General features: G+C 38.8%; 2 protein-coding genes across 4 annotated transcripts in view; one reads left to right on the top strand and one right to left on the bottom strand.

Moving 5' to 3' along the window:
- The window catches only part of LOC137406998 (homologous recombination OB-fold protein-like), a 56,362-nt gene that overhangs the window by 3,178 nt on the left and 26,132 nt on the right, over positions 1–27,052 (top strand). The window contains exon 1 of one of the 3 annotated variants that reach the window (XM_068093606.1): positions 20,330–20,410. The exons of the other annotated variants lie outside the window; for them this stretch is intronic. The gene's annotated coding sequence lies outside the window, so the exon portion shown is untranslated. Of the gene's footprint in view, positions 1–20,329; positions 20,411–27,052 lie in introns of those variants that run through there. 3 annotated transcript variants of the gene reach the window in all.
- LOC137400876 (uncharacterized) lies at positions 12,883–16,686 on the bottom strand. The gene has a single exon (XM_068087244.1). It carries the CDS (start codon positions 16,684–16,686, stop codon positions 12,883–12,885), a length of 3,804 nt encoding a protein of 1,267 aa, XP_067943345.1.

Here is a 27,052-nt window from a genome sequence, read left to right as displayed (position 1 = left end):
AGCGCTGGGAACTCAACCATGAACTTGCTGTCACAATTTAAAACTTCGTTAATATCTCCACTACAGCTAACCAACCCTAAATCTACACAGGCTTTTCTACTAAGTAAAGCTCGATTTTGCTCTACTACATACAAATATTATGAGCAGACAGCATTATTCACAGAGAGTTGAGCCTGGAAGTAGCCCAGCACGTGTATATTTGTGTTACCAGGACCCGATAAAACTTTGTTGGGCGGCTGGAGTTTGATGTCTCTACATAGTTTTTTTGAAATTACTGACACATCCGCACCTGTGTCTAATTTAAAAACTACGGGCTCAGGTAGGCCACCATCTTGCACCAGCTTACTCCGAGCATTATCATTAATTTCATCACAATTGTCAACACAACCTAGAAAGTATGGGTCCACGGCATAAGACAGGGAGTCAACATTCTCCGAACCTTCACTTTGGGAATTTTCACTTTTGGCTAGATAATTTACTTGCCCTTGTCTTGATGTGGTAGACCTACACACTAGCAAAATGATTTCATTCATTACACTTTTTACATAAAACTCCTACATAAACTTTTACATAAACTACTGGGCAACTCCCTTTTGTGTGTACGGAATACCCACACTTTGTGCATATGTCTTTCGAAGGTTTACTACCACCGCGAGGCTTGTTTCGCGACTGTTTTACGTAGTCTACTGAACTAGCTTCAGACACAACAGTCTTAGAAACAGCATTACTAAGTTTTCAAACATTTTTGTCTACTTGTTCAGCTTGCCGGGCCATAGTAATGGCCATTTCCTCTGTAAGTGTGTCAGTATCCATTTTTTGCATTTCACAGCTAGGAGCTTTGTCTAAAATACCGACCACTATCCTATCTCACATCTGCTTTGAACGCATTGCTCCAAATTCACATCTACCAATAATGTTATTCGGAGCTCTAATATACTGTTTGACTGTTTCCCCTACCATCTGATCTCTTCTAAAAAACCTAGCATGCTCAAAAATAATATACTTCTTTGGGAAAAAGTATTTGTCAAGCCCACTTTTCACTTTTGAATAATCTTTTGAGTCTGTATCAGACAAACCTAGACTTTGAAATATGCTACTGCTACCTGGGCCCATAGTATAAAGTAGGCTGTCTATCTGGACAGCAGCGTCCTCTTTGTTCAGTTTTGAGATTGTCCTAAACATCTCCCTACTCCACTCCTCCCACTGCTCTGGGACAAAGTCGAACTCCGCAGACGGATTAAACTTGGCCATTGTTGCAGTGACAAAGTAGTAGTAATAAAACCAAAAGGAATACTCAAACAAACAGTACACACACAACCCTCCACAAGCAGTAATGCAACAACAACAGTAATATTACAGTTACAATAATGACAATATAGTTAGCAGCAGTAGTCACTCAGCATGGAGAGATGGGAGTAACCAACGACCAGAGACACGAGCGGAAAAAAAATCGCTGTACCGTATTATAGGAGTAGTATGGCTTATTGTAGCGGCACTATAATGTATGCCTCTAGACCTGTAGTTAGCGGCAATAACAATACATCGGACATTAGTCAGCAGATATGGACCACAGTAGCTGGTAGTAGTACATCCACGTACTCTTCTAGAAGAATCCAGTTGTTATTATTAATTATAAGCAGCAACAGAAGAATAATAAGGTACTTTGCTTCGGACTTCCAGGGTCACATCGAGGTCCACCGATGTGACCCGATGCCTGTGGCACGCAGTGGAGTTCCGTTTATTTCTGACTGGCCACCATGTTATATCATAGTTAAGATTGATTGAGATTTTGTTTGCATATAAGCAGGCGAACTCTTTGCAGACAACCTGTCTTTATTGTATTAGTCACGGAACTCCCGTTATATTGCGAGACAAACTCTCTTGTGTAAAAACACGTAAAGCATAATATTACAACATGTATCATCAGTCCGATTGTCTAAGGCCAAAGGTGATATAAATGATATATATGAGTATTTGTGCACATCAGTGAGTATTATCAGTCTGATTGTTTGTGGGCGGAAAATATACTTTAACTTGGTTTTTAATGCGATTGTAAAAGCTAAATCGCCACACATTTGTTCGGTGTTGGTGGCTTAATATCTTACTTCTAGTGTCATGTGTCACAGGTGCAAATTTAATGTATTCATTTAATTGTATGTTATAGAGACCCGCTTCAATTTTTCTGAGGAGTAGGGTATCCAGACTGTCTCGCCTGTCACTCAGAGAAAGAATTTCATTTTCGTCGCAGCATTCTGTTATACTAGCTCTTTTACAGAGCCAGAATATCCATCTCAGACCATTGTTTTGAACCTTTTCAATGTTATTTGATAGTCCCACTGTGTGTGGAGACCATACTTGGGTTGTGTATTCAAGGATTGGTTCGACCATGGTATTAAAAGCTATAAGCTTTGTCTTTTTTGGGACACCAGTTAAGTTTCTTTTTAGGATACCTAGTGTTCGATTCGCCTTGGCAATAACTTTGCTAATATGGGTGTTGCTGGTTAGCTATTACTTAGTTATAATATTGATTGTGCGTAGCCATTATGTATAGGGTATAACAATAAAATAAAATGAAAACATATGACATTGATTTGAGTATGTGGTATCAGGAATCCCACATTTCTGCGTGCCATCCTACTTAATGAAATGTCGAAATGAAGCTTAGTCGAAAATGTAAATCGCGTATTTTGTTTCAACCAAGTTATCGTATCATATAATCAACGTAAAGAGATATAAGAATGGTATACACCAGAAGATAAAATGAGTGTATTAAACGTAAGGTAATATTTGGCTCGAGTAAACGAAAACCTGTCAAAATGAAGAGTTGTATGTCTTTAGTTGTAAGCCCTATATAACATGATGTATCTATTAGTGTAGCTGTATATTTGTCACCATATAATGTTATTCTGTGCTATTGTTAATGTTGTTGGTATGAAGATCGAGAGACAGATTATTGCAGGGTTTGCATTCTTCAATTAGTATCAAGGTTGCCAAAAATATCGATATTTTTAAAAATATATCGCTGATATATATCTTGATATTTATAATATTTTTGAAACCAATGACATTGTTGAAAAAAATTTAAAGCTAGGTTGAACTTGTATAGTGTTTACATTGTGATTGATGTATTTTATAGGTTGTATGGGACCAGTCAGCAATGTTTAATACCAAACACTTGATTTATTGTGGGCTTAGTATAATAATAATATTTATAAATATAAAAATATTTGTCAAACATTGGATTGGAATTTTGTAAATCATGATATGAATGCTAACACAATAGTGCATATAGTAAATACACAATATGATAGTCCAAGCATGTTCTAATGTCCTACTCTTGTCTAGTTTAGGTGTTTGTAAACAAACACCAGCTTTCCAGCCTTCACCACACCGAGACGATTGCTTGACGAATGCTTAATTTGCTGTGAACCAGTCTAAATGATGAGAACAAACGCTCAACACTAGCATTGGATGCTATTGCAGTCATGTATCTTTCAATGGTATTCTTCAGTAACGCACTCAGAGAAGGCATCGACTGCCACCAAAGAACAGGGAAAACATGGTCAACACAGCCTGCAGTATACCTGTATTCTCCGTTATGTTGCTCTGTCGTGTGTTCGACTAGATGAGGCAGCGAGTCAGGAGCTACTTGGCTACACAGTTGCATCGCCTTTTCTTTGTCAACAGCATTCAGAAATTCGCTTCTATACTTCGGGTGTAGAGATCAAGCCAGCAAATGTTGTTTTGTAATATTCATGTCCTTTCTTGCTGAAAAGTGGTGCTTCTCGGAATTGATGAGTTTATCCAGGATTTGATTCTCCAGTTTCAGCCAGATATCAACTGCATCTGCTATGGTGCAGTTATTAGATTGCATTTTCTCCAGTGATGCAGCTATTGGCTCAAGTTTTGTGAGGTAGTCTTGGCAAGCTTTTTAATGCCAATGTTATTGACCTTGTTATTCCCTTTTCTATGTTATCTCTGTGGCTCTCACATGCGGCCATCAGCATTGGCCAGCGCTTATTTCTGAAGTACTTTGCCACAGCTACTACGTGGGAGTGTACTTCGGGTGCTTCCAAAGATTTGTGCTCCACAGTCGTATGCCACCAGACTCTTGGTTGCATCGTCAGCCGTCAACTGTTTTCTCATTCTGGCCACGTTTGCAGCATTGTCAATGACTAATGATCCGACTATGCAGTCAGACTCAGCCCTCAACCTTTTGTTTGGCCTCCTTGGCTACATCATGCAGGTAATCAGAGGTGTGCTGATGGCCACGTGTCAATAGAGTCAGCTACAATAGATGTGCCTTTTTGATCGGTGACGCTGACACACACAATTGGCTCATTATGAACGTTTGACCATTCGTCTAATGTCATGGAGACAGTTTGCTTCTCCAGATAGCTTTTGCAGTCCGCTTGCAGAGTGGAGTATACCTTGGCAAGAGGATCATCGCCAATTCTGTGACAATCTGGTGGTGTGTAACCTCAAAAATAAGAGAAGAACGGAATCATTTACCAGTAACAACAATATTTTTATGTTAGAAAACAGACTGTGAAGCAAATCTTATATAAATAACAGAGAGGTTTATAGTAAACATTAATTTTGAATTAACTTACATTGTACACAATAATATATATTTAATAAAAAACGATTTTGAGTAAACTTCTCGCACAGCTAACGTATGTTTCTCCTCTGCGTCTTGCAACTGCATAACAATGTGGAAAAATCGTATGCAAGGGAATACTTGTAATTTTAACACTATAATAGCCTATATATCATATATGTAGCTCCACAAAAAAGGTAATTTTCTATGTATGAAATGAAGTCCTGCAAACAAATAAGGATAAATAAATAGGCCTGAAATATAGGCCTAATAAAATTTTTATGTAAATAAATGTATATATGAAATATTCTAGTATTTGCTAAACTTACCTGGTCTCAAGGCAGCAATCATCTTCAAGAATGCTGGGTGCTCAACCATTCTAAATAATGAGTTGGTAGCGTAGACCATTTCGGCGATGAGAGTGTCTAATTCGCTAGCTTTCACAGCAGTTGTCTTAGTGGCATAGTCGTCCAGAGTTTTTCGCTTTTTAATTTTAGGTATAGTTGAGAGTGATTGAGCTCTTAGGGAAGTAGATGGAGTAGCCTCAAGTGTCTGATTAGTGGCAGCTCTGATGGCAATGAGCGTGATATTTTCTTCTTCCTCAGTGTCCTCCTGTGTGTGCTGAGCTGTTATTCTGTTGACTGTTTTTAGATGGGCTCTCGTACGGGAGGGTATACCTTGAATCATCAATCTACATGCTTTACACGTTGTTTTGTAGCCTGTCCCAGCTCTGCTTCGCTCTAACTCCGCCCAAATAGGGTCTTGTCTTCTGTCAGGCATAGTGAATGGTGTATGGAAAGTTGTGAAATGTGGAAAAGTGTAGAAGTTTACCTGTGAAGCTCGCAAGAGATACTAAAAGACAGAGTTATATCATCATATTTATAGATTTTATACTGAGCCAGAATCTTTTGAAGTTATTCATTAAAAGACTTTTTCAGAAAATGATGAGATGAGTTACTCTGTCATCTCAGTGTGATGTGCTTACAATTCTGTCTCTGGGTGTCAGATTGTTCAATTCAAAATCATGGATTATGAAGTTCAAAGGGTTTTCAGCAGGCTGGTCTCCTAATAAGGCAATAAAATATAACAGTTCAACATGAGATGAGATTATCAGATTAGTGAAATAGTACTGGGATGAAGGAATGCAATTCAGACCTGAATCACTCTTCTCAACTCAAACACTAATTATTCGGTCTAGCCATTGTCACCTTCTTGGTCTGGCTGTCTGTGTTGGGTAAGCCCATAGGTATAGTAAACGTCAGCCTAGATGGACTTGCTGTGAAACTGTTATGTCACTACATGACTCTGACCTTTAGGCAGCATATGTATAGACAGATCAGCTCTACTGATTGATAACAGCAGATTACCACCAAAAGAGACAGCCATAGATATAGTTAACCCTAGATATGCGAATAATCAAAATAAGTAAGGCCTATAAATAGCATGACGCAACGTCGTGGTGATGTGTAGAGTGAATCAGCTGGTTTATGAATTCCTATTGATTTAACACAAAAACCTGCACAATTATTCCATAGTTTGTGCATCTGAGACCGCATCTTTTATTGAAAATGTAGAAAACTTATATAATGACTTTGGATGAGAAAGGCAAGAATCTTACACACATGGTAATGAATAATACCAATGATTTAAAATCTTCTATATCACTGATAATACAAAGAGTGACCAAATAGAAATTAAACTAATAATAAACTAATGAATCAAATGAGATTTAGAAGCATTTAAGCTGGACCACTGTATTAAACACCCATTAGACATTACAGAAAATAACTAGACGAGATGGTTTTTGTCCAAGGTTGGTTGAACTAGATTTCTTCTTTGAAGCGGCATGTGTATTCTGATTTTAATATAGCGATTTACTATAGTTTTGAGTAGATTGTTGGCATGCAATGTGCATGTAAAACCTTGATTGAGGTGACCAGTTGAGGAAGATTGTATGGCTGGTGTACCATTGTTCTTAGCTAGAGAGGTTATGTTGAGTTGTTTCAACTCTTGTTTGCAGTTCTCAATCACTCTATTCATAAGTTCTCTTGCATCAGTGGCTCTTTGCAAATGTAGATGGTGATTTCTGAGCACTTCACTCTTTTTCAGCTTCTGACTGGTTGGCACTACGATTGTATTTGTAGTTATGCTGCTGGCAGCTTCGGCACAGGTCAGTGTTGGTTTTAGATATGATGATGTTGGGCAGTACTTTCTTCCATATCCTTCGAAATGTAGACAGGGATCGGCATACTTTATTCTCTTTGGTACAGTGATCAGCATACCATTGGTAGATATCCTAAATAGTTAAGCTAGATGGTAAAACTTTCACCTCCCTTTTATGGAACCCAGGAAATCTTCCTTGAAGTGCTAGGGTGTGGATAGCTGCCACATTGTTTGTGAAGTCGACTACTATTTTCGCCTCATCAAATGTAACTGCGTTACTGTTTCGTCCTTTGTAGTTGAAGTCTCTTGGAATGATTCTGTCAATCTTGTAGGCTTTGGTTAAGCGGGTTAACGTGAGGTAGGAGATGTTATTAGCGAAAAGCAGAAAGAGTTTCGGCATATCTCATGTCCTGTGTAAAATAAAACATGTGTGCCAGCTTTTATTATGGTATGGCACAGCTATTTCCCTAAATCCAGCAATATCAATGCAGTGTACATGGTAGTACAAAGCTCAACTTTTTCACATCTCCCACATGCTAACAGTTCAATTGCTTACGCCCAGGTGAAAATTTATTTCCTGTTGTGAATGTATTTATTATTATGCTGTTCGGCAAACTGACCTTGAAAGTATTCACCTCGTGTTCTTTTCCTGGCGACTGCTTTGTGGTGCCCTGCTGATAACAGAGAGCTTACTGAGGACCATTTTGTCATGCAGTCTTGTGTCTCCAATTCACTGGCGATGAAATGAAGGCTAAACAGAATGACTGAGATGAGCATTTACTGAGAGCTGAGTGATCTGCTGGTGCATCAGCACAAGTTTGCTGGTTCACCAATTCCAAACATTCAGGCCTGCAAGCATGACTGGTGGTAGCTGCTGGTTTTTTCGTGTCAATGAATTTGGATTGTCTTTTTCTCTGCATTCATTGGAGGTCTCTTCTTCTTGTTCATTTATAATCTACCTTATTCTATTAAGATCCTCATCCTCAACATCAGAGCATTCACTATCTTCCTTGTCACTTGATTCACTACTTTCAACCCTATCCTCAAGTTGTTCATGGTAGAAATATTCCTCTAAAATCTAACCATCTTCTTCAGTGATATCATTGAAAGACTTGCTTGCCTTTGCCATGTTGGATTAGAATTATACGATAAAATTACAGACTTAATTGACAATTAAATAAAGAAGGTTACTAAGAAAGTCAAATTGATCAAAAATCATAGCCTAAGGTTATAATTGACAATTACATTAAGGGTTAATTGCGCCGCTAACCTTAGGCTATGATTTTTGATCAATTTGACCTTCTTACTAACCAATGACTGGCAGTTTTGAAACAATATTTAATTGGTTTAGAAGACAATATAGGCGAAATCTGATGAGACCATTGGAAAGAGCAGGGTTGAATTGTCCAATAACAACCTCAAACAGCAAATGCCATGTGCAAGCCAAATTGACCATGCTTCTACAGTCAAACATGGATAACTCGTCCACGGATAGCTCGAACACATGGTTAATTCGAACATTTCCTTTGGTCCGTTCCCTCGTAATGATAAATTGCTATAGATAACTCGAACTCAACACTGTTAATTCGAACTGTTTTTTTGCCCAACAGCTACCGAAACGGTTGTTTTCGATTTAGAAAATCACTTTATTCAAAGCCATAGAGGTAAACTTCATCTTTTCGTAATTCATAAGCGTCGTTATTACCACCATCGGCAAAATATTTTTGTCAACGACTTTTCTAAGTTTGGTGAAATTTGATTTATACTGCAATACAATGAATAGCACGGGCTAGCCGGGTCACGCGCGCAAGAATTTTCGCCACGCACATACAAAACAAAAATCGCATGTTGTTTTGTATGTGCGTGGCGAAAATCTTTGAGTGCTTGACTCGGCTAGCCCGTGATGAATAGTTTTCCAACGTTGATTCCGTGTTGAATCAACGTCGGAATGTTGAATGTTTAAAACGTCTTAAAAATGTTGTAATTAAATGTATACGTTGTCTGAGCTACAAAAAACTATTCATCGTTTGACCTAAACACAGAATACGTGTGTACATTCAATAAGTATCTATTAAAAAAGCGTGAGTGATATAGAATGTACCGTAAAACCTCGTAAAACTTCTAATTGAACTGCCTCGGAGTGTTGCTCTTAACGAATCCCAGGTAAAGTAAGGTAACTGCATAAACTTCAAGAAAAAACGGCAAAATTGATCGTGGGTAAAACCCCAAAAGAAAAAAAGTCTTTTCTTTTGAGCATTTCAACAACGATCAAGTTTTGCCAATGTCAATCTGAAAAACGTCCTGGCAATAACATCACCTCAAACAACAAACCAATCTCAAGTGATAGAAAAATCTCTATACTTTTTCATGAAAATGTTTTAAACTTTACATTAGAAGCATTTAATTTGAAACAAGCCATTTGTGCTTTTGATTTATATTATAGTTTGTATATGTACATGTATCTACTAATAAATAGTAAATATATGGACTTGTGACAGTGCTCTGATAACTTGAATGCTCTGATAATTCGAACACTTTTGCTCGGTCCCTTGAAGTTCGAGTTATCCATGTTTGACTGTATTTATAAAGCTCATTGTGATAATAATACAATACAGTGCACCCTCGAGATACGATGTTAATTCGTTCCAGAGTTGGCATCGTATGGTGAAAAATTCGTATATAGGGGTATAAAGACCATGGTAATTATACAATGCAAACACCCCCTGGTAAAAATCGTCAATTTTGTTTATAAAAATGTGTACATATTGACAATTAGCAACAAAATAATAGGTTAACTTTAGTAATTATAGTTACCTACAGTAACTGTATTGTATTTAGTGTATTTTAATGGTTATGATCTGCAATAAAATGCAAAATTATAATGTGCGTACCAAATGTAGTACGTACGGTAAGGAGTTCTTGCCTTCAAAAGGTACGCATAACATAAACTTTGAATTCACTTCAAGTAAGTTTAGCTTGCTAAGCCTACACTTAAAACTAAGTTTTAGTATGTATTTTGAACTATTTTACTGAATTTCAACTTTTTATTACGAAATTTTATCCTTCAGCAGTTCCTATCTTCACTTTCACTATAAACTTTAGCCTATCTGGTTGAAATCTTTTTCGACCTAAATCAATAAGGCCGAGCGATGCAGTTATAGAAAGCGGCTTCTCGCACACTTGACCATTTAATGGCTACCGAAAAGAAAAATTAAATTATATTTTCTATACTGGACGTACATACCTTTGGAGTAACGTAGCTGATACATGTAGCGGGTAAAGCAGAGAGGAAGCAAAATCGTATCAATGTTAATTATGGTGCTGTACATTTGAAAATAAATTTAAAACGTAATGAATTGGAATTTTTTAGCACACTAAAAGAAGTTGTCCATTCCTGTCCAATATTTCTACGAAAAAAATTGATGGTGCAATGCAGAAAATTGCTAGCTAGCGCTTGTAGAAGGATCCAGAGAATGTGGTACAGTAGTTTGTCTTGTATGAAATGTGCACAAGAATCAATGTAACCATACATACAAAGTTTGTACGTATTTATACCCTATGGGGGACAGGGCTTTAGCAAGTTTTAGAAAGTCATGTGGATGCGTCAACTATCTTGAGTAGCTAGTTATATGAGTTACATACATACATACGATGAATTGTATTCACATAGAAGATAACAAGCCCATATGCAAAGACATGGTTAAACAAGAAAATAAAACATAAAATCAAAAGGAAACAAATAAAATGAATAAAATATGAAAAACATGCCACACAAGAGATAAATAATATATATTATACATGCATTGTTTTAATGTACTAGTCCACATCAATAAATTAAACACTTGAAACATTTCTGCGAATGTGGGATTTTCTGTATTTTCTAAATCCTCGCCTTTACAAAATGGTTGCTCCTTTTGAATGCTGATCGCGTGCATGACCTAGCTCATTCAAATCTTCAGTCGGAAGCTCTTTCTTGTGCTTGCTTTAATGGAGTTCTTGTTTTAATAATAATTGCAAATGCTGATTGGTTGCGATCATATTCCTTGACAATGTTAATAATACGGGTCCCTTCTTCTTATTTACGACATCCAACTTTGTTGACAGAAATCATTTTTCCTTTGTTTTGTAACGTTTGTATCGGTCTCAGATTCCATAGATAATGAATTAAATGTACGTAGATAGTTGTAGTTATATACGTATGCTGACTTGAATGTTTATAGTAAAAGCTATAATAACGCTACAAATAAATATTTGCTCTCGCTTGTGTATTTTACACGAAATTTTCCACGCGGACATGAGAGAAGTCGATCATCGTGTCTCTTCTAAAAGTTCTAAGAATGTTTTCGGCAAACTATATTTCGGTGTCTTTTTTATTTCGACGTGTGTTATGAGCACACCGACGGCCAAATTTTAACTCGGGCGAAACTTTTTTCAAATTCGTATGGTGAAATAAAATTCGTATAGCGAGGTGAAGATATCACAATATTTGCCTTCGTAAGGTGAAAACATCGTATATCAGGGTAATCGTATCTCGAGGGTGCACTGTACCACTCAACAGGCCAAACTGACTGAAGCCATCATATCATCACATATAGCCCGGTTAAACGAAGGGGTGGTCTGTGAATTCATATATCTGGAGAAAATTTACAGAGTTTGGCATTGGTACTGCTGTTTAGTGTAACTGAAAATGTTTCCTCTTTGTAATTTTGGTCAGTCATCTCATGTATTTTTAGCAAATGTTTTTCGGCAATCTCAGCTTCTGCTGAGTAGGGGAGGGTGAGGCATGTTGCAACGAAAAATCCTTTTTGGCTATTGTTTTACTAAAATATTGGAATTTAATTTAAATAATCGCATAGGATGCAAAAATATGTTTTACATATGTATGCCAAATGCCAACTCTGCTAGTTGTATACTTCAAAAAGATATCACACAACTAATAATTGGTGTGTCTATGTGCCCCGGTAGGGGGTATGTTGCCACGCCCTATGGGGCACGTTGAGATGTCCTTGACTTAGTAAATTTTAGTTTTAAAATTGTGTTTTCTTGAAATTTATCTTCAGCCAAAAATTCAAATTTCCACTAATTATCTGAGCAAAAAAACTTGAAATGAGTTGGATATGAACTTTAGAACACTGCGTACAACAATCATGACAAACAAACTTCCACAGTACAACAAAACATATTATAGAGACTTATGCCGATCTCTAGTGTGACAATTATAAAGGGTGCTGGAGAGGTTGAGGTTCACTGATCTCTTTATTTAGAACTGATGACCGTGAAGCCTATTAGAAAATGAATAACCATGCTTAAAATATGTATACAAAATCAGAACAAAATACAAGTTAAAGAAACAAACAAAGCAATTAATGATATAATAGGCTTCGAGTAAATTGCATAATTGTTACACACCTTCGTGCTGTCTGTGCACCCTCTAACACTTCTATCTCTGATGTTAAAGTTGCTGTAATAAGCAAACTGGGTGGCAGAGCCACAAAACTTCTACTGAATAATAGTAAAACGCTCAACTGTCTCTAATGTATGAGCTAGCATGGTGACACCAGAAACTAAACTGATGTGACAGAACTTGCAACTAGAACTCGACTGGATAAAATAGCAGGTAATGAGAAAAAGAGTAAAATAATTGGTGCAAGTTTACCGCCACTCTTACGTCAATCGGCCAATGCTCGCCAAGCGCCAAACCCGAACAATAAGCATCAAGTGGACCACCCGGAGAGCAAGAAAATAGCTGAACGCTGACTTGTCACCTCTAAGTGATTTTTGGTAGCTCATAACATTCCATTAGTATTGCTCACTGGACAGTAGAACCAATGAAGGGTTAATTTCTCTACACTCCCACCTAAATTTTATTCTGATGAAATTTACTTTAAACACTAAATACTACATAAGACACATTATTTCTAAATCTACTAATAACTGTTTGTTTATGAACTCAACTATGCCTGAATAAGCACAATGATTTTTTGAATGGGTCTTCTCAAGCATGTGGTGGGTGATGTGGGTTTGCCATTTCTGTCTAGATGGCTGTTTCCCAATCTGACATCAACTTTTCTAACAAGATCATCAGCTCCTTTAACTAGATTAGTGATGATTCCGATTTTTCATTGGTTTCTGGGAGTGGGCTCATCTTTTATAATGACAACATCTCCCACCTTGACATTTCTTTGAATTGTCCATTTTTGTCTAATTGTCAGCTGTTGCAAATAATCTGCTTTCCAGGCATTCCAAAAATCTTGCGCAAACTGTTGTGCCATTCTCCACTGTTTTCTTCCATAAATTTCATCGTTTCCAAAGATTCCAGGCGGCAGGGCTGGTAACGATGTCGTCTTCCTGGTGAGGAGGTGATTAGGCGTAATCACCATTTCCTCCGGGTCATTGATATTAGTGGCAGTGAGTGGGCGGCTGTTGACAATATTGGCAGCCTCATAAAATGCTGTTCTCAGTGTCTGGGAGGTGAGTCGTCTGTTGTATTTTAATGCCATACCGTTGAGGACAGCACGAACTGAACGTATCATTCGTTCCCACACTCCTCCTTGGTGGCTAGCCTCTGGTGTGTTAAACTTGAATTCTATGCGATTTTCCAGCAAGTAATCTTTAACCTTACCACTCGACAGCTCTATTTGCTTGCTCAGTTCGTTATTCGCACCAACGAAATTTGTCCCATTGTCACAGCGTATTGTACTGACGTTTCCACGTATAGCCATAAAACATCTCAACGCGTTTATTAGGGTGTCAGTGCTCAGATCGTCCAGGATTTCGATGTGAACGGCTCTCGAGTAAAGGCATGTCAGCAAGAGCCCCCATCTTTTAAGTTCGGTGCGTCGATCTTTAACAACATAGTGTCCAAAGACATCGATGCCTACATGAGTGAAAGGCGGAGTGTTCTCAAGCCTTTCCTTTGGTAGTTGTCCCATAAGCTGACTTTCTGCTCCTTTCCTAAGTCGAGCACAGCTCACACACTTGCTGATGATAGACTTGATCAAACTGGTGCCATTGATGATCCAGTATCCTGCATCCTTAACTGCTGCCAAAGTGCTTCTGCGACCTAAATGAAAAGTCTTTTCATGGAAGTGTCGAACGATTAGTTTGGCTATGTGTGATGCTTTTGGAATTATGACAGGATGCTTTTGTTGGTCATTCAGACCTGAAGCAGCGTTGACTCTCCCACCAATGCATAATATTCCTTTGTCATCTAGCTGGGGGTTCAATTTCTTCAGAGACTCTTTGTGGTTATTCTGGTAGTAGCATTCCATCTGGGTAGTTCGTATGATAAACTCCTCAGCTTCCCTCAAGTTTTCCACTTTGATCTCCTTTGCGTTCCAAGATTTTGATTTGGCACATTTCTTTAAAATGGCAATACTTTTGATGAGCGACTTCCAGCTGCCTATGTTGCTAAACCTTTTTGAAAATTCTGAGCTTCTTGTTATGGCAGTTGTTAGAGATGTTAGCTTTCGTACCTCTGGGTCTTTAGCATTTAGTTCTGTGGTCCTGACGTTTTTCCTCATGTTGTCAGATATGTCTTGTTTCCATAAGAATTCTGGCCCACGAAACCAAGGGGAACTCAAGAGCATGCCTACTGTGGATCCGCGTGAAGCTAAGTCAGCTGGATTTTCCTTCAATGGAATGTGATGCCACTGTGCCACATCTGTTTTCATCTTTATTTCTTGGATTCTGTTTGCCACAAACATGTGAAAGCGTTTAGTGTCGTTATTAAGATATGACAACACTATCTCAGAGTCGGTCCAATAGTGTTCTGCGTTTATTGGCATGTCAAGTTCTTTGTTAAGCAAATCGGCAAGACGAGTTGCGATTGTAGCAGCCTGCAGTTCAAGACGCGGTATAGTCACTGCCCCTTTGGAAGGTGCTACTTGGGCTTTTGCCATTAAGAGAGTACAATGAACTCTGTTCTGTTCATTAAGGAGTCGGAGGTAGGAGCAGGCTCCATATCCTCTAAGGCTAGCATCTGAGAAGTGATGAATTTCCGCTACCTTGACAGCTCCAAAGTCATTTGGTTTCAAGCACCTTGGTATGTCTAAGCCGTCTAGCTCTTTGAGATGTTTCAGCCAGTTTTCCCAATGCGTCTTGAGAGTAGCATCCAAACTTTGATCCCAGTCAAGGTTGATCTGGTTGGCCTTCTGGAGTATGTTTTTGCCCATCAATGTAAAAGGTGCCAGGAAACCAAGAGGATCATACAATTGTGCTACAGTGGACAGGATGCCTCTTCTAGTGCAAGGTTGAGGTTCTATGCTACGTGAAAACTTGATTATATCCTCGTCCATGGACCATATCAGTCCTAGCGTTCTCTGACTTCCAAAAAGATCAAGATTGGTTATGCTTCGTTCTGTTCTGGGTAGGGCCTCGAGTAGCTCTTTGCTATTAGAGGCAAATTTATGAAGTCTAAGGTTACCTTCTTGGCATATTTGTCTTGCGCCCTGTATTAGCTGTATGGCCTCACTTGCAGTCGGAGCACTTACGAGCCCATCATCCACATAAAAGTTTCGGCAAATGAAGTTTGCTGCTTCCCGTGACTCTGCTTTGTAGTCCTCCGCAAGTCTTCTTAGGCCATGCGTTGCTACAGCAGGAGATGATGTTGCTCCAAAAAGATGAACAGCCATTCGATAGTCTCTGACCTTTCCATCTTCAAGCCAGAGAAAACGTAGATAGTCTCGATCATTTTTCTCTACACGAAAGTTGTAGAACATCTTTTCGATGTCACAAGATGCTGCAATTTGTTCTTTTCGAAATCTGCAGAGAATTCCTACCAGACTATTAATGTGATCTGGACCTTGTAGCAAATGATCGTTGAGGCATGTACCAGCATATCTGGCACTACAATCGAACACTACCCTCAACTTCTTTTTCTGCGGGTGGACTACATGAAAGTGGGGTATATACCAAATCTCCCCTGATTTTTCCATTTCCGTGTCGAGAACTGGTTCGGCATGACCATTCTTTATGAGTTGGTTCATGAAGGTTTGGTATTCATTGTTTAATTCTGGATCTAAGGCCAATCGCTTAACAAGCGAGTTCAATCTTTTTACAGCTTGGTTCCTGTTGTCAGGCAGATTTGGTCTCTGTCGAAATGGGAGTGGCATCTGGTAAAACTTGTTTTCCAGTTGCTTCGTCTCCCTAGCCATAATCGACAAGAACTTAAGATCATCCTGAGAGATCGTCTGTTCTTCTTCACGATACTGCAAACACTCATATTCTTGCTGAATACTTTTTGTTAGAGTGGTGTTAACTTGAACCTTCGCTGTCGCGCTTTTATACGAGCTTTCCCTAGCTGATACCTTGCCTCCACAAACAGTCCAGCCTAAGAAGGTTCTGATGGCAAATGGTTCTTCGAGGCCTCCAACTACAGACTCTATGGGCGCTAACGCTTCAGGACAATCTGTCCCTAGCAAGAGACCAATCGGAACATCATCCATGTAGGGTGGTAGACTGTCTTGTATCTTTTGAAAGTGAGACAGGTGTTGAGTGTTTAGTGGGGTAGGAATATGTCGACGCTCACAAGGTAGGCTGGCACTTTCATAAGCTGAGATAGTTGTGCTAGCATCTTCCCAAAGGCCTTGTAATTCAATATTAGAGTATTTTGTGAGCTCTTTTGTTGAGGAACCTGTCATAGTAGCGATAGTTATAGTCTCCCTGATGCTTTCAGGTTGTAGCATAGAAGCTACCGATTGTGAAATAAAGCAGGCGTCAGATTGGGTGTCAAGCATGGCGTAGACCAGTATCTTCTTGCTGGCATTTGTTGATACGTATACTGGTAAAACCATACTAAGTTTATCAGAGTTTCTGTGCCTTGTGGTATGTGCACAAATTTGTGTGTTATGTGATTTGACAATCTGATCATCCTTGATTTCATGTTCATTAGCATTGGAGCTAACTTTCATCTGTTTTATCATTATATTCGGCCTTGCTTCCTTAGGTTCTGAGCTTGCATATGAGGCTTGTGGCTCTCCATTATTCCAATCTTCTGGTCATTTGTGGAGACACGAAGGATGCCTTTTCTTACAAGTCCTACATGTCATCTTTTCAGGACAGTTAGCAGTTCGATGCCCTTCTTTAAGGCAGCCAAAACAAAGTCGGCGTTCTTTTATGAAGGCTATCCTTGCATCATACGGCTTGGCTTCAAGTTCAAAGCAGTTACTCGTGAGATGTGCTTTGCTGCAGAATATGCACTCCCGCTTAGGAGTCTGCTTCGTTGACGTTGAAAAGCTTTGAACCTGTCTTTCTCGTCCCTGTCTTCTAGGTGCTTGCTCTTTCTCTTTTTCTAGTAATGGCTCCGTGAGTAGCTCTGCTTCATCAGTGACAAAATGCACAAACTCTGCAAATGTCGCCTCCCGACTTTCTCGTCTTCTTATATTTCTATTCTTTCTAGCCCAGTTAGTTTTCATCCAGCTAGACAACTTGCCTGCTAACTTCTCAATCTCTTCACTATCATCGAGAACTTTAAGCCCTGGTATTGACACCATTGAGCTGCAGACCTGATTGAGGTAGTCTGCTAGCTTTTGCAACTGCTTACCATCTCCGGGCGGTATTTTCTCAGTGCACGTGCCAAATGCCTCTTTCTTCCGAAACGTTCTCTTAGTTGCTCCCTAGCTAGCGTATAGGCTTCTGCAGTGTTTGTAATGAAAAACCCACTAAGGCACTCTCTAGGCTCACCAATGACAAACTTTTTCAGATATCTGAGTGGCTCAACTCCAGTCAACCCTTCTGACTGGACATATGCGTCAAAATCTGTCTCCCAGTCAGCAAACTGGAGAGGATCTCCCTTGAAAGTGGCTGGAGTGAGTGTTGTACGTTTTGTAGACTTCATCGTAGTAACCAAGCTGCTTGCTAAGTGCTCGATAGCAGTTACAGCATCGACTTCATTATGTGTACTGTGGGGCTGGTGATGTATCGACTCATTACCTCGAGTGGTTGCTAACTCTTTTGCTGGTGGCTGCTTGCTGCTGCTGTAGATAGGTTGACGAGTAGGTAAGTTGCAGTCTTGTAAAAACTCATCCTGCTGAATAGGCATGTCTGCATAAGTAGGTTGGTGGCTACCAAATTGAGCCTGGTCAGTGCTGTCAGACTTCTTGGCACGTAACTGGTTGAGGAATTTCATGCGTACCTGGCCCCGAGCTTCTTTTCGTTCCTCGAAGATCTTTCTTTCCTTTTCTAGTGCCTGTTCCATTTCAACAAGCCGTTCTTGCATCTGCTGAAGTTCGTTTTTTTCTGCAGAGGCTCGTGCTGCTATTTCTTCAAACTCAACAATTTTTTCTCGGAATACTCCTTTAATCACATCAACTTCTTTAATGTGACAATCAAACTGGTTCAGCGTTTGGGGGTCGACTTTATCTGATGACAACAAATACAATTCATCAAACACATCATTAACCTGGGTTGCAGCATCTTCTATGTCATACAGTGCGCGCTCAAGCTTTTCTACCGTATCTAAGCTCTCAAAATTTTGGTAGACACTATCTAAGATATGCTGATTGCGATTTACAGTTTTTGATAATTGAATTGACAGTTCAGTAAGTCGGTTTTGTTTAGCTAAGGCTGAGAGGGTTTTTGTCCTAACTGGTCTTTCACTAAATATTTCTGATTCTGCTACTTTATCCGACTCGACACCTTCACTCCTGGGGTTTGTATTTTGAGAAAGTTCATGCACACTGATTTCACTACTACTACCTGTTTCACTATTATTTGCATCTACAGATAAACACTGGTCAGATTGGTCAGCCATTTCTAGCCCGCCGCGCAGCTCACAAGATACAGCAGTTATCATAGGCTTAGCGGTGGAATCGCGCAAGGGCAAATGTCGGTAAGGCAAGCAGTCAACTTATTGCAAAGGGTCACGCCCTTATTTTTAGCCGATAATGATAATGTTCGCGTGCATGCGCACTAGATTTGTAGTGTTCTGTTTAGCAGCAATCTCTGTCACTACAGCTTTTACAGTTCAAAAGAAAACAGATGTCCACCAATATGTGAATAATACAAAGGACAATACCCTGTATTAACAGCTAGGCGTAGTATCTGCGAGGTAATAAAATAAATGGGGTAATGCCACTCAAAGTTAAATTTGGACAAGATCCAAAAACTTTTGTCCACCACAATGAAGATCTAATTTATAGGATTATAATCAAATTGAATGCACTATGCCGTGCTAATAATAATGCTGTCCAAGCTTGTTCAGGCTATGGTAAATGTAATTGATGCGATGCCAATTATATGACATACACCGACTGATGATCTGTTGCAATGATTTACTTAGCTGGCTTCTGCGCTGGTTACATCTACTTGATTAAAGCTCTGTGCTGATGAAGGTGAATTCCTGCTTCCTCCGTCAGAACAGAAGGCTTCACTATAGAGACTTATGCCGATCTCTAGTGTGACAATTATAAAGGGTGCTGGAGAGGTTGAGGTTCACTGATCTCTTTATTTATAACTGATGACCATGAAGCCTATTAGAAAATGAATAACCATGCTTAAAATATGTATACAAAATCAGAACAAAATACAAGTTAAAGAAACAAACAAAGCAATTAATGATATAATAGGCTTCGAGTAAATTGCATAATTGTTACACACCTTCGTGCTGTCTGTGCACCCTCTAACACTTCTATCTCTGATGTTAAAGTTGCTGTAATAAGCAAACTGGGTGGCAGAGCCACAAAACTTCTACTGAATAATAGTAAAACGCTCAACTGTCTCTAATGTATGAGCTAGCATGGTGACACCAGAAAACGCTCAACTGTCTCTAATGTATGAGCTAGCATGGTGACACCAGAAACTAAACTGATGTCACAGAAATTGCAACTAGAACTCGACTGGATAAAATAGCAGGTAATGAGAAAAACAGTAAAATAATTGGTGCAAGTTTACCACCACTCTTACGTCAATCGGCCAATGCTCGCCAAGCGCCAAACCCGAACAATAAGCATCAAGTGGACCACCCGGAGAGCAAGAAAATAGCTGAACGCTGACTTGTCACCTCTAAGTGATTTTTGGTAGCTCATAACATTCCATTAGTATTGCTCACTGGACAGTAGAACCAATGAAGGGTTAATTTCTCTACACATATGTACATGTTGATCTAAAGATCAAACTTTTCTTTTTATATGTTTATATGTTGGCATTTGCAGTCATGATATCAATATTGTCCAGAAATTTAGGGCTTTAACGCTACTCAAGCTGTTCCCCTCCATAAAAATAGAGGGGCAAGTTTGAGAAATGTTGCGACTTGCTCCTCTATTATTATTATTGAAACATATTTCAACTTGCCTCATACCCTTTGTGTTTCAATGTACCCCAAATGACTTTTAGTAACCAAAATGTTCATTCCAACTCGGAATGATGTAACATCATGAAGTTGATGAGTGCATTGTGAAAAGAACATGTCTATAGCTGCCTCCAGTAACTTTTGTCAACATGGGATGATGTACAAAGAAGATATGCAATTCTCTATATTTGGATATAAAAATAAAACAGCAAAAATTTACCAATAAATTTTACAAAACCATGGATTACTTAATTGCTGTTTTTTTCATTTCATGATTTCAAGATATCTCATAAGATGACCTAAAAAGCTCTTTAGTGAGGTAATAATTCATAATGATGTGAACAAGCGAGAAATTTGAGGTATGTTTCAACGTTTTAATATTATACCATTATCTATTTCTAAGTCATGTAGATGACCATCTCCGAATTATACTTTCTGCCATATATCTTTGTAATTTTGGCTCGATTATTACTATATCACCTTGTCATAAAGTCATAGGTTTTGTGTTGGGCATTTCGAATCTCTTCATTCAACTGAATGCTATGATTGCTAAAGATAAACTGCCCTCGTTGTATCTAGCAAGCGTGATCAACTAGTATGATGCAAGACACAGAAATAGCAAGCAGCAAGCAAAAACCACAGGGCATTGAGTGCACATCATGACATATTAACAGGGCACTGAGGGCAACTAAAATACATCATGACACTTCTTCAAGTGTTTTTTGTAACAGAACATTTGTCATAGTCGAGTTGCTAATGTATATGGTAGCGTTTTTCTTTTGATACAACACTTTTGGTACCACTAATGGCAATGTTGACAGCTGAGTCACTACAGCTGAGTTGACCTTTTGTAACCTTGCGTTGGAGTGTTTTGGATTTCCATAATAGTCGAAGATTTATCTGACTAATTCTTATTGCACTTGGTCATTACTGATTTGGCTACCTTCATTGTGCCCTTGCTTTCACAATTGGCACTAGGTAAATGGTGTGATGAAGTGAAATGCTCAACGTCATATTTCACTGTTAATGTCTGAAACTTATTAGATGGGAAGCGACTATTGATATTCCAAACTCGCTAATGTGATGGTTTAGCTTCTCAAAGATTCTGTGTTGTGATGCTATGCATAAAGCCCACTTTTCATCAATTTCTGTAGTGGTCTACTGTGATGAAGTAGTTTTTTCAACCCGCTGGAATAGGTTCAAGCCTGCTATATGTTATGGTTTCTCTGTGAGTATGGGCATTATCAGTTTCTTTTACTGTGCTCTTAGGAATATGTAGTAGGTACACTTTTGTCAGATGTTCAGCTGTTCACTTATTAGTGGTGAAGTTTAAATAATCACGAGATAGAATGTCTGCAGTGTATCGAAATATCCCTATTTTACCTTTTGCAATAATATGCTGCAGCGGTTTCACCATCATGCCTGAAGTGTCTTTGGTGCCACAGCAGGTGGTTTGTTGAGAATAGCTTTCACTAGTTTGTTGATCCAGGGTACATGAGTGGGCTTCTGATATGTGTTATAGTAAAACTTCATTGCAAAAGCAACTGCTAGAAATTTTTTCTCTATTCGTGCCTAGACGATAAAGCTCTCCTGGCCTCATGGAGCTCATGGCCTATCTTCCTACACAAATATCTTCCAGGTTTTCACTTGATGCTTCACATTTTACCACCAATGAGAGCTTAGTTTGTAAAATGTTATCACTAAAACTTGACACTAGCTTTTTCAACTCAGTCATTTTCGTGTCATGCTCAGTGATTCTGTCACGAGAATAGTTGTGGAAAAAATGATATCCTGGCTAGATAGCTATTAATATAGCAGAACAAACACAAAACTGCATTATAGCATCAATTGCTATATTAATGGTTTTTTGTTGTTTTTAACCATGTATGCAGTATTTGGCTAATCTAAATTTATTGTTCTAGTTCATTGTATGTAAATTTTTTACTGAGCAGTGGTTTGTTGAATTTTTGTTGTTGGTAGACAACCTGATTGAACTGTAATCGTTGTACAACTGTAAATCGTTGTAAAACTGAAATTTAATTCATGAATACTTTTGTTGGGTATATCTTTAATAAACAGTCACTGTGTATTGTGTGTTTTTAGCTGTTACCAGTTTGATGGATTTGGTATAAAGTTTTGACAGAAATGTGTTAAAAATTGACCAAAAATATGCCTAGTGTAGCAATTGGGTTATTATTACGAGCACTATCATGGAGTTATTGTTGCTATCACTGTTATCACTTGCTATCACTCTATCACTGTTATTACATCCTTGTACAAAGCTGCATTTCTGAACTAATCCTCTAATGACAACTTGCCTGCTATTCTTTTCAATGGAATGAGTAGTCAATGAGCAACTTCAGGGTAGTCACTGGTGATAGCTAACAGCAAGGCTATATTTGACTTCCTCTGATTAAAGTTATAGCCTTTAGGAGCAGATCAAAACAGATGATCTGCAGTCACCCTAAAAGAATTTCAACAAAATTTTAAATCATTTTTGAATTCTCACAATTTTTCACCATTCCTCAAGTAGTTGTTTACCTGAAATTCTAGATCATTCTGAAGCCGCATTCACCCCAGATTTGCATCAGCTCATCTAGATTTACAAACAGTTTTTTTGGTCTGTCTCTGAATGATTTCAATGGAATGAGTAGTCAATGAGCAACTTCAGGGTAGTCACTGGTGATAGCTAACAGCAAGGCTGTGTTTGACTTCCTCTGATTGAAGTTATAGGCTTTAGGAGCAGATCAGGACATATAGTGTAGTCACCCTAAAAAAATCTCAACTATATTTTAAACGTGCTTAAAGCATATAAATTACATAAGTACTTTTATCATATATTTCAGTATATCAGTCTTGGCTTTTGCATGAGCCTATGTTCAATAACCAAAGAATAATAGAACTATGAAAAATATGGTGTCAAAAGTATGTACTGCAATAAAAAATTACTTGGTTATGGTTCCCACAATGTGATGTCATAATTATCATTTAGCCTTAGATCGTCAATCCTTTTCGCTGCTATTGAGGCTGCGCTTTTTTGCGACAATCGGTGCTCTTAAACCCAGAGAGCGCTAATAATAAACTAGCATTCTAGATAATCAACAATGCCCGGGTATCGCGCTAACGCCCGACCAATACAAACAGATGTTCTGGGTTAATAGATTTCGGGCGATTGTTAATGGTGCGTTTACACTGGCCGATTTTGTCACCGATTTTGTCGAGCACCGACAAATTTGATGAGTCGGCGTTGGTAGGTGTGAACAGAGAGATCGGTGTCGGCACCGATATGAAAATCGGTGTCGGTGCAACCTAGCAGTGCCCGGTTGCGCCGACAAATCGGTCGCTCTTCAGCCGATCAGAAGCTAGGATCCTCATTAAACTTTCCCTCGCACTCATTCTGATAGTGAACCAGCATGGCTAGCAACGATGTAAACGCAAGAGTACCAAAAAATCAAGTTAATTTGTTGATAAAACAAGTCGATACAGACTTGTTTATAGAGGAACTAGAAATGAGGCAGTTTATTTGGAACCATCGACTTCCAGAAGCCCGCACGAAGGCTCAGGAATATTATGTTTCGCTGGCCCAATCAATGAATTCTACTGGTAAGTTGCTGTAACTTTTATTTAAATTAATCAAAAGTGAATAGCCAGTTGTACGACTACTATTAGTACTACTACTAGCTCTACTACCACCACTACTACTACCACCACTACTACTACCACCATCACTACTACTACCACTATTAATATACATTCACCATTCAATATTCTTCATTATTCATTTTATTTATTATAATTACTCGGACGAAAGAACTGTACGTACAGTTCTTTGCTCGGACTTTCATTGCTTCATCATTCAATCATTTTATTTTGGATTATTCGGACTTTCATCATTCTTTTATTTCCTCATCATTCGTTCATTGCTCAGTATTTTATTCATTCCTTGAATTATTATTTTATTTATTATAATTACTCAGACGAAAGAACTGTACATACAGTTCTTTGCTCGGACTTTCATCATTCTTTCATTCATCATTCAGTCATTTTATTATAATTATTCGAACTTTCATCATTCTTTCATTGCCTCATCATTCATTCATTGCTTGGTATTTTATTCATTCCTTGAATTATTATTGTACGTACAGTTCTTTGCTCGGACTTTCATCATTCTTTCATTGCTTCATCATTCAGTCATTTTATTATAATTATTCGGACTTTCATCATTCTTTCATTGCCTCATCATTCATTCATTGCTTGGTATTTTATTCATTCCTTGAATTATTATTCATTTAATAAAATTTGTTTATTCACTTTTCCTCATAATGATGTTGTGTAGATGTGGCATGGACATACCAACAATATCACCATGTGTTCTGTCAGGCTTTACATGGCTATTCACCAACTGTTATCACTGTCACTATATATTACATTCTGTTTATTTTGCAGTACAACTAATGAAAGCTAAATATGCTAATCTCAGAACCTGTTTTGTAAAGAAATACAAAATGATGCAGCAGGGCAGTCGCTCTGGCGCGGGAGCAGCTCAAGTGTATATGCCTTCGTGGCCATACTATGAGCGCCTCCTATTTCTGAGTAGCACTGTAGATATACATTAAACTATATCTTCCATTGCACCACAACCAGAGCCTGTAGTGGAGGATAACCTGCCTGTAAGTCTAGTATATTCCTGTAATATTAATATATATGTAATCAGCTTTCAGTGTGTCAAGGTTCTTGCGTGAGTAGTTGCTGATAATGAATCCATGCTTTGTTGAATCAATGTCTTTTCTTTTTGGGACTCTGTTGATTATGATGATACGCTCAGTACAGCAAGTGCCTCAGCACCATCATCTACCTCAGGGGGCTCTGTTGCAGCTTCTACTGTAGCTGGACGAAGTGGTCGGAAAAGATCAAAGCCTACTTCTGCTATCGCTGCTGTTGCTCAACAAATGACCTCCACATTCCGAGAGATTGTGGAGGAAAAGAAGAAGTAGACCACTAATGAGTATTCACATTTTGGAGCAAATGTTGCGACTCAGATCAACTCATTACCAACACCATTCCAGAGGTCAACTGCCATGGTACAAATCCAGCAGCTCCTTCACAACATCGCTTTCAATATCACAGATACTCAACAATCACCCTACACCCAGCACCTATCCCAGTTCAATCCTGTCCCAACCCAGTTCAATTATGGCTCAGCCCCATCACGTGTAACTCAAACCCAATCATCCCAATTCAATCCTGGTCCATCACAAACAACCCAAGCCCCATCATCCCCATTCAATCATGGCCCAGCCTAATCACATGCAACTCAAATCCAATCACCCCCATTCAATCATGACTCAACCCCCATCACATGTAACTCAAACCCAATCACCCCATTCAATCATGGTCCAGCCCGATCACCCCAAAATCAAGAAATCCCTCGGTTCAATATTAGTCAAACTCAGTCACTTGCCCCTAAATCACTTTATCATATTCCTGAGACTCCCCAAAGATATCTGAAGATGTGTATATTCTTCTTAGTGGATATTAAAATAAACATGAACATGTTCCTTGAACACATGATAACTACACTAAATGTGCTATGATAAATAAACTAAATATACCATAATACTAAAGCTGTGGCACCATCCGTTCCTGCCAAGAGAACGCTCCTATAGTGTTAACATATTGACAGTATGCATCACGGACTCGGCTGGCTGCTGCAGTCGGCCTTAGAGCAACAGGGGCAAGTCCTGGCAGCTGTTCTCCATAATCTTGAGCCTCATCATTTTGAGTCTGAGGTGGTGCGCCTCGTGGTGGTGTTCTTGACTTCCTCAGGAGGTTGTGCAAAATGCAGCAAGCCAAATTTAAAGTTTTAATCTTTTCTGGCTCCAGATCAATCCTGCGCAGTAGAATTCGCCAAGTATTTGCAAGAATACCAAAAGAATTTTCAATCTTCTCAATCTTGAGAGTCTGTAGTTGAATATCTGCAATAGATGTAGAAAATCTAAGTCTCCTCAACACACGGAAAAGTATAATGGGGGCGATTGTGTATCACAAGACTATTCATGTACACAACCTTCGTTCATGATTCAAAGTGCGTTTTGGATAAGGTCGCATAAGATAGGTTTGCAGCTGGAATGCCTCATCAGCCAAGATGACATGTGGTAGTGCCTGATTGGAATTGGGGGGAGGGACATAGATCAGCGGGCAAGTTTAGGGTATTGCCCTCAATTCCCAGCTGCAAGGTGGACCTCCCAAATACACCACCATCTGAAGCTCTACCTTGTGCTCCAACATCAACATAAGTGAATCTGAAAGCATGAATTTAATCATTTTAAATATTGCTCACCATATTCTTGAAGTATTAAACTATCAACATGCAAAGTTTGGTTCTGGTGAGTTCAAGCTGGATGGGTGGTCCAAGCATGATGGTCATGCTTGAATGAATATCAAAAGATTTCACACACGCGCGGACACAGTAGTTTCATCATTACACTGACGAATAATTGACATCACACATAGTCATGAGTATTATTGACTCCTGCGTTTTATAATTGTGAAATTCAGAACCTGCATGCCAAGGCTTTGTCATAATGATATGCTTCCCATCAAGAGCCCCTGTAACAAAAGGACACAGTGTGTATGTGTGTGCGCATGGCTTGAATAATTGGGAATTTTCACAGAATCCACCCAGTGCATTAGAAAAGTTCCAATTGTCCTCTAGTTGCCTGGAAATCTCAATCCATTCTTGTTCTGTGGTAGGTGTCCTGAGATAATGAGCACACAAAGATGTGTAAATGGCGTGGCATGTTAATGGTATGATTGCAGACAGGGAGGCAACAGATATACACCAATCATAATGGAGTTGTGTCATACTTGTCCCAGTCGCTAAGTACCTCAGTGTCACCATCAGTCTTTGTTCAGCACTTATGCTGTCTCGGAGTGCAGTGTTATCCTTGGCTATAAGGGGTTCTACCTTTCTCAAGATCGAATTGCTTGCGTGTCATTCT

The sequence above is a fragment of the Watersipora subatra genome, chromosome 1 (genome assembly GCF_963576615.1).
Source record: "Watersipora subatra chromosome 1, tzWatSuba1.1, whole genome shotgun sequence".
NCBI lineage: Eukaryota > Metazoa > Bryozoa > Gymnolaemata > Cheilostomatida > Watersiporidae > Watersipora > Watersipora subatra.
This window is presented reverse-complemented; position numbering and strand designations above follow the sequence as displayed.